Source organism: Poecilia latipinna, unplaced genomic scaffold (genome assembly GCF_001443285.1).
Source record: "Poecilia latipinna isolate Pla-1442-1.1 unplaced genomic scaffold, P_latipinna-1.0 Scaffold5577, whole genome shotgun sequence".
In the NCBI taxonomy this organism is placed as follows: domain Eukaryota; kingdom Metazoa; phylum Chordata; class Actinopteri; order Cyprinodontiformes; family Poeciliidae; genus Poecilia; species Poecilia latipinna.
Genome location: NW_015118193.1, coordinates 1 through 9,380, shown reverse-complemented (window position 1 = coordinate 9,380; position 9,380 = coordinate 1). Strand labels below are relative to the sequence as shown.

The 9,380-nt window shown below is 39.4% G+C and overlaps 1 protein-coding gene across 1 annotated transcript; it reads right to left on the bottom strand.

Moving 5' to 3' along the window:
* Positions 1-2,309: 2,309 nt before the first annotated feature.
* Positions 2,310-9,272, bottom strand: LOC106943624 (Fanconi anemia group B protein-like; the record flags this gene model as incomplete). The annotated part of the gene is made up of 6 exons (XM_015026938.1): positions 2,310-2,793; positions 3,588-3,828; positions 3,910-4,331; positions 4,820-4,992; positions 8,618-8,746; positions 9,183-9,272. Coding segments are annotated over 6 exons (1,464 nt in total), but the record flags the coding sequence as incomplete, so codon positions are not given.
* Between the last annotated feature and the right edge of the window lie 108 nt (positions 9,273-9,380).

Genomic DNA, 9,380 nt, shown 5'->3' with positions numbered 1-9,380 from the left:
TCCACATGGTTAAAAGTAGTGGTGGCAGCATTATGCTGTGGTGATGAGTTTCTTAAGCAGAGACAGGGAAACGGGTCAGAGTTGGCAGGAAGACGGACAGGGCCAAATACAAAGTACAAATTATAACCAATACTTTAAAGCAAAGTTGGGATTTAGGAACCAGATATGTCAAAAAGTAAAATAAAATAATATCATCATTAACATCAACTGCTGCAGAATTGTTCTTGTAATGTGGCAACAATATGCCCAACTCTGACCAGGTTAAGTCTCTGGCCAGAGAAGTGATCAAGCAGAGGTCATCCAGAGGGCTATTTGTTACAGGTAAGATACCGACCGCTTGCAACAACTCCCATGAGTCGCACAAAACAATCAAAGACTCTGGCAGGTGGGGAGGTTTCAGCAGGTGAAAACCCTGCAGCATCCTCTTACCATTCAGACTGAATACACGTTAACGGACGATAATCAGAAAACAAAGCAAATATTTCATTTGGATGGCAGTCAAGACATAAAGAGAGCACAGATTCAGATACAATTTCTTCTCCACATGAGATCCATTTCCCCCTGGGCTATTTCTTGGTTTTGTTTACTGCTAAATTTCAACTCTGTCCTTTGTTGTGTGAAGTGACAGAGGTGACTATCACACCAAAGAGAGCTGCGAGTGTGTTATTCATACGTGGGATGAAAGGCGGAAAAGAAGGCATCCACGTAGAGACGATGTGGACCAATATATCATGGACTAGTTCTATATCAAGTCTATAAAATATAAACTCATAAAATCTGGACGGTAAGTAAGTACAGAGCTTTCTTTAAAGCAGCATGTGTGACTATTCTTTTTGAAAAAGTACTATCAAAAAACAAAAACTGCAGTTTCAAGGCTGTTTGGCAGCTAAATATTTTTTCTTTTTTAATACGAATTAATGAAATTGTTCTTGGGTTTTCCGTCAGTAAATAAAAAACTGAATAATCAATGAGTTGAACTAATTTTGAAGTGGTTATGTGGGGGGAAAAAATCTAAACTAGAATGTCAGAGCACTTTATTTACAAAAAGACATTCACAGATTCAGAAAAAAGAAATCTGAAAACTATTTGTATTTTTTCTTTACTTCTTTTTTTCTTTTCCCCATACTAATCCAGATCTGAAAAATGATAACAGCAATAAAATATGCATCTTACAAAACAACAATGGAAATTATATTAAAGGTAAACACAAACTGCAAAAAAAAAAGAAAAGAAAAGAAAAAACATTCGTCCTTTAAAGCCAAACTGGTCAAGCTGACACTGACCTTATGTATCTAACTCCTGTATTGAGTTGAATATCACTGCAGTGAGGATGGTCTGCACAACATCAAAAGAAAAACTGTTTTTTTATGTATTTATTAAATCAGTGAAGAGTGAAATACTTTGACCATGGGGGTAAAGTACCACTAAAAGCTTTTGGGCAAATACAACCAGCCAGAAAATGTATAAAGATTTTCCCTGCCACGACCTGTCGTCCCTAACTTTAGTCTTTATTCCCTGCAGAATAGCACACAGCAGAGGCAGCAGCTACAGATATTAAAGAAGCCTTTTTAACACGGAGGGCCTAAAGGGATGTGCAACGAATAAGAAGGGAACAGAATCACGACAGTATCCGATTAGGGCTGCGAGTCCCACGAGGTGATCCAACAGACGAGGACTGAACATCCGGCCTGAACAAACCTAAAGAGCCTGAGTAAACTCATTTCACAATTTAGTGGGTTTTTTTTTTATTATTATTTTTATTATTATTTGCATGTATTTTTTGGTGGCTTTGGTTGCCTTAATGTGTGTGAAGCATATGCTTTATGAAAAGAGGAAAAGGGGAATTCTCCGTGTTGCATAACTGACTGAATTTAAGGGCACAGTAGTTCATGTCCAATTGACATGAGGGAATACAAACAGGAAATGAATGAGAGGAACCACGGAGAAAATAATTAAAGTAGAGTAAAAATATAGATTTGAGATACCGTACAGGCCTACAGTTAAGCCTAAAATAATTGACATTCCTTCCACATTTAGGTTGAAATTAATGTTGCATTTTTACCAACAGTTTCTTTTTTCCGACTGGGTTGACGTTAACCTTTTGGAGGGGTTCAGCCTGGGTCCCAACTTAAGAATCAGTGGAGAGAGCAGAAGATGAGGGTGATGGGACGGAGGCTTTCCAGCCTTAAAGACTTGGAGCTTATCACATAAACCAAGTAGTCAAAATATCAGTGAAGATTCACAATAGCTCTGAAGCATCATCTCCTTTTTTTTTTTTTTTTTTAATGACCAGTCCAAACACAAAAACATCTATTATATCTGTGTTTATTAGAGTCGGGGTTTTGAAGTGGACGAAACGGGTAACAAAAGGTCAGAAACCGTCCCTATGATTGATTCAGCTGACACAGAGCAGCCAAATCTGAATCCATCTTGACTTGTGAAATGCTTCGGACCATCTCACGATACCTCCCGGCGTCCACCACGGGGTTCAGCCGCAACCGGTTCTTCTCCACGTTCTGCTGCCACGCCTCCCTACAACACCTAACGAGATCCTCAGCAGAACCAGAGTCGGGGGTTTCACCATGTCCAGCGCGCCCCTCGTTTCTCTCTTCTTCATCTTTGGCACACAGAAGTGAGGATAAGCCCTCTCTGAGTGACAGCACCTCTTTCTCCAGAGCACAAGCTAATTTTTGAGCCGCGCTCTGACTTCTCGCGCGCTTGACAGGTTGAATGAAGCAGGAATCAGGGAGGTACGACAGCATGGAGTCCAAGAACTGGAGCATTTGTAATTGGCTGCAAAAGAGGGATAGAAACAGATTTTGCATGTTACAACAATATACACACAGCGATGGATTAAAAAAAAAAAAAAAAAAGTGACACAGCCTTTTTATCATTTTTCGTCGAGTGTCAGCTGATTCCCAGAGACCTACCTTTCTAGTATTCATTAGTGGGATTTGTAATTTTAAGAGCACTGCTTGCAGGAGCACCAAAATCTCTTTGATATTCGAGAGAATATCACACATACGTACGCCTTAGCCAACTTCAAAGGCTTGTCAACTTGGAACGTGTTTATGGAAATTCAGCAGAGCTACCTTTCTGTATCCATCCATTAAAACGGCATCATTTAATACTCACAGTAGAGATACTGCAGCCGACAACTGAACAAGAAATCTCTACTCTGGATATTTTATAGCTTTAAATCACATTAGCAGGATTTTGGTATTTTAGACCAATGAATATTCTGAAAATGCCATTTTTCTTAATGGTCACAGTTTTCTAATTGCATTATATAACCTTCTCATTTAATTCTTTTATGGTACGACATGCTTCACTGGATATAACGTGATAGACAAAAACAAAGTAGCTCAGAATTAGCAAATAAAGAGAATATAATGATTAAAGCTGGTCAAAGTTTACTAAAAGATGGATGGAGTTAAATACAGGGCAATCCTGGGACAATAGGTGATAGAAGACCTGAGAATGGGGCAAAGGTTAACGTTCCAGCACGACAGTGCTACAGTGTGTGCATTGTCCTGAGGGCAGTAATTTGGCTTTCTTGATTGTATCAATCAGTGGAAATGGTTTACCTGCTGTGGATGGATAAATCCCCTTGGAAAGGGTTTATCTGATGCCAGCGCAGCAGCATTGGAGCTGAAGATCCTGGAGAATCTAAAAGCAGATACTCGGGACTCACATCTATCTTTTTAAAACCCTCTCTCCTCTTGATCCAGCCATCTATGTCACCCAAGCTGTAATCTGGAGAGTCTATGCGCAAAACCCAGTTATCCAGAACTGTCAACAGACTCAGAAGGTCTTCTCTAACCTCATCTGAAAACAAAAAGGAGAAAATGATAAGCAATAATTGTTTTATGATTAAAAGATTGAGTTTGCGAGTTTTTTGGAGTTTACCTGTTTTGATTTGAGGGTTTTGCAGAAGCGGCTTCTGGCAAAGATTACGAATGTCTAATGAAACTTCCCCACAGTGGAGTACAGCTGTTGTTGGGCCGCTTCCAGGGAAAACAGCCTCCGCTTTCTCCGCGTAATGAAGCATGGCACGGCACTTGACACAGCCAGAGGTCAGCAGAGGTGCCAGCTTGGTCACCGCAGTCACAGCCAGTCTGCCCGCACTGAAATCATCGCTGGCGATGTGCTGCCTGCTTCTTTTGGCTGCGGGCTCAGAGAACGCAAAGCCAGGCGATGGGGAGGAGAGCGTCGGCGTCGAGGGGCCGCGCGCAGGCAGCCAGAACACTTGGCTCCGGGTCTGAATTACCGCAGGCGTCAAGTTCTGGCCCGGCTCTGTCAGGAGGGATAAGCTCACACCGCTCGCTGGTCTGGAACAAAAATAACACCATCATGAACAATCAGATATCACACAGATAGCCCACGATCAAACTGGAAATTAAACACAAAGTTGGAGTCGGTGTGAATGTGGCGCAGCTGGTGGACTGATTAAACACCAACAAGCTGGTGAGGTTGCATCAGCCGCAAAGACCGGCGACGAAAAACAAAACCGCACGAGCGCCGGAGGCAGTCGTGTCAAGAGGAGCTTTTCTTCACATCTTCTCAAAGTAACGCAAGAACACGCGGACGAAGGTATCAGAGAGTTTCTCGTTTCCACACAAGATGATGACGATCGCCCTGCCAACTTTAGTCTGACAGGATGCTGGGAAAAACCGTCAACCCAGAAAACGCTATGCAACTACAGGTTAGAGGAAATTATGATCCAGTCAGTGCTTTGTACATCTATGCTCTTCCAGCCGCAGACAAATCTACACGATGTACAAAATCATGAAAAAAAAAAAAAAAAAATCATATTTACATGGCACTGTCAGCGGTTAGTATCAGTCCAACAACCAGCTGCTCCTCAGTGATGCGATGCCACAGCTTGTCAATTTTAGGTCTGGAAGACAGCGCTGGCGTTTCATGCAACTTGTCATCCGGAGTCTCATCATTGGACTCTTCATCACTGTCCCACAGGGCAACAAGGCCTTCCTAGACAGAGAGCACAGAGACCGTAACCAAGAATGAGAGATGGGGGACACAACTAGCAGCAACAGCAGCAGCAGCAGCAATTCATGTCAAACATTTCAGTTAGCTTTTTAGGCACAATCGCAGTAAACGTTTCTCCACCCTATTTGAAATTAAAGAGTACTGCTGCAAAACTGAAACAATGTCATACTACAATGTTTTTTAATCAGTTAATTTTGACTTTTTTTAAATTTTTTTACTAATTATGTTTTATGTTGATGAGTATCTATTGGGAAATGCTAAATGGTTAACACCTTTGAATATGCCGGTGTAACAGCGCATAATCCGGGAAAACCGACTGAGCTGACCAGCAAAGTTTAAGAACTTCATGCTACTTTCAGCATCAGCCAAAGACGTCATGTATCTGCTGTTCTGCTCTCCTGCTTCAGCAACGATAAAAAAAAAAAAAATAATAAATAAATAAAAAAAACCCTGACATCACCATGTGTTAGAAATCTTGGTTCTTTTCCCGACACAGATCAGAATATTGTTTGTGTAAAAGTTTCAGACATCTGACGCAAAGTGCCAGCCTCAGATAAAAGGAAATTGGTCAGATGAATCAGCAACAATGCAGGAACCAGTTACTGCTGGAACCACTAAGGCATCTTTTGACTGTAAAGGGAGTTTAAGATCAACAAGAAGGAAGCTCCTCCTCCAAAAATAAACACCTAGAATATCAACTAAAACTTGAAAATGAACTTACAGACAACCTGAATGTCTTCAGGAGAAATGTTTTATGGTCAGATGAGACAATGATTGAGAAAAACATTGTCCACATTGAAAACAATGACAAGAAATAGGTTGGAGGGAGTCAAGGTGCCTCTTTGCAGAGGGGCCATTTGTTATTGGTGCATTTTACAAAAAAAAAAAAAGATAGATCAAAGAAGAACTACCTTGTGATTATTCATCTTGACCCCAAATAAATAGCCATCCGACTGAAACCTGGACGCAGCTAGATGCTCCACCAGTAAAACCATTCCAAACACACATTAAACAGATTTTAGAATGGCCAAAGCGGGATATTGCTAAGCTGCTGGAAAGGTCCTAATCTAAGCCCTATTAAACAATTCTAAATAATCCTTTAAACCCTGGAAAAGCACTAAATTAAGCGAGCTTTGCCATTTTTAATACAAGAAGATAGGTCAAATATGTAGCCTGATGAATACCTTTACTTCTACTTCTAATTCAATCCAGGAGGGCAATCTTGAGGGCTGGCATCCTGTAGCTTTTAGATGTTTCCCAAGTCCACCACACCTGATCCAAAGGACTAAATTACCTTCTCACGTCAGGTTAGACAGAGCCATGCCAATTACCAAATTATGTGTTTCAGGCGTGTTGACAAAGAAACGCGCCTAAAAGTTGAAGGACGCTGGCCCTCGAGTATATATACTATAGTTTGACAATTGTGCAAAGGTGGGTAACGGCATCCTTACTACAGTTAGGTCTTCTGGAATAGGAGAACTTCGGAGCAGTCTGCAATATGTACAACTCTGGATGATCACTGGAGAGTCAAGTTGACCGCGGCAGACTTTTACTTCGTTTAACAGCTGCCCAGAATACGGTTTCGAAATATCCAAACTATCCCTTTAATTCAGCCAGTCGAGCTACTTGCACTGAAACATTCTGGTTGAAGGGAACAAAACTGTTTGCCAGCTCTTTGTTTCAGTAAAACCATTTTCTTTTGTTCATTGAGCAGGGCGAACACGTGACAGAAAGTACTTGTTCAGACGAGTTTTAATTCAATTTCTACTACTCGTCACCCAGTGCAGAACAAATATTTGTCAGGGTAAATTGCGTAAAGAACTTGTAAAAATAATCATACGATAATGGACAGTTTAGAAATGAATTAATTCTATTCCCTGACTGCAAAAATATCTAAAAAAAAAAAAAAAAAAAAAAAAAGAAAAAATGGCAACATAAGAAATGTATCTGAAATTTAAGATCATCTTACATCTTCGTCAGCTCATAACATGAACATGACATTACATGAATTACACATAAGGGTTGGGCTGGAAGACTGGTTGTTCAAGAACTACTCTCCCTTCAAGGTTTTGCACCCCAAGAAGAAATGCCAGTGTCATAGGGTGGGGAAGCTGTCCAAAAAAAAACAATGTGCAGGATTTAAAAAAGATATATTTTTCTCACCACTCCTGCTTAGAAACTGACGCTGTCCTCATAACTCTACAACATTGCGCCGCATACATAAAACATCCTCCTTCAACTAAAAGTAGATTTATTCTTGAAACTGGGCCTGAATGAGGATGGGGCAAAAGTTTGGAATTATTAAGATAAAGACTGCACAAAAAATAAATATTGTCTGAAGACATTTAACTGAATTAATTTTACTGCAATTGTAAAATATTTGAGGTTTTCTTGTTTCGACTTTACTTTATTCAAAGCAAGCTCTTCCGGCATAACAACCTATTACATACTATTCAAATGTAATTTTTTTCATTTGTTTTTTTACTCCTGTACGGTTGTACAGGAGCAAAATTTCCTTAACCCTACAACTAAGCCACTATTTTCCTATGTTAACATTTATTTAGCTATGATAATGCTAAAATATACTTGCACCTGAATACACAATAATAAAAGCAAAGTTGTATTATGCTGTACATGCATCTCCACATTTACAGAGCCCATTATGTGTTTTTAAGAAAGGCCAGATGAAGAAAAACAAGAAGGTGCTCCCACATTTTAGACCTGTGGTGTTCTACAATGCTGTGAAGAATAGTTTTCACACCCCTGCAGATTTCTTCTGTTTGCTTTTTTTTGGGTCACACATATGTGTTTTGGATCAGATTAATTTTAAATTTAGCTAAAGATAATCTGACTAAAAATAAAAAAAGCAGCTTTATTTTTATTTTTAGGTTTAATGTATGGGATAGATGGACGGACGAACGGACAGACAGACATTAGGAAGAGCATAAAAGAAAGCAAGCAAACAAGAAAAAGGAAGGAAAAATGAAATGAAATCAGAGCTGCATAATATATTGCAGGTGTATCATGATCGCAATATATCAATATTGCTCCACAGGTATACATTAAACACCGACATGATCACATATTCCAAATTGCACTTTTCCAGTCTTCACAGGAACTCTGCACTAAGATCAAGGCATGTGGGCCTTTCTTAAATAGCATGTTTCTTATCATTCCCGTTTTGAAGAGTCACGGCCCTTCGTCTTGCATAATTTATACACATTTACACCTCGAGGAACAAATGAAATCCTGGATTCCAAATTAAAATCAACTCAGCATTGCTAAGTATCTATGACATGATTGATCCAGTTACATTTAATCATTAGGGATTACTAGAGGTGTCAGTTACTGTGACTGTAATGCCATTTTTATGCACATTTTCATCAATATAGCTTCACGACAATGTGGAAATTAAACACTATTACAAAAAGCTACTTATTTTGGTCACTTGTCATTCTGAGAGCATTTTACAGAGTACATTATTCCTAAGTGACATCATGTGCAGCATAACATGAATACACAAGCAGCTGTTAATTGGATGACTGCTAGTTAGCGAGCCTGTGCAATCAGCCAGTTTTTAAAAGTTAAACAAGTGCGTGAACAGTACCTGCTCAGGCTGGCTGAGAACAGTCTCCCCCCCTGAAAGCACGTCAGTAAGGACTTGGATTGATTGCTGCAGAACTCTGTCCTTCACTCTCACTTCTCTTTCAAGCTCTTGAAGGACGATCAATCCACTCTAAATTACAAATAATAATTGACTGAGAGAAATCCTTACAACCAGCATGCATAATGAACCACCAAATGAATGAACAGAGGTCAATGTCAAGATATTCAAACCTCACAGACATACCCTAACATGAATATGATGCACTCTGTTTTTCAATACACACAACCTAGAAATGGCTTTTTAAATTAATTAAGGAAAAAAAAATACTCCTTGAATTTTTCACATGTTATTATGTTACAACACCGCATGTCAGAGTATTTGCATTGGGATTTTATGTGGTAAACCAGCAAAGTTCAAGCAGTATCCACACGATTGTCAGGCAGTGTATACGCGTAATTTCCTATGAATTATGCATCTAATATGCAGACATTTGAGTGGTACTGTCAGGCTGTTAACACAAATACTAGTTTTTTGGGTGTTCTTCTAAAATGTGTTTCAGTCTCACCTGTAATCTGGATTCCAAAGCCTGAAGAGTGAGGAGTGAGTTTTCCTGAGGAGGTGGGCTTGCCTTCGGTGCTTCAGAGCCTTGACCACACTAAAACATGTTTTTTTTTTTTTTTTTTTTTTTTTTTTTTTTTTTTAAACCCTTTTTTTTCCAAAAAAGGGGGTTTTTTTTATATAATTTTAAAAAACAGGAGAAACC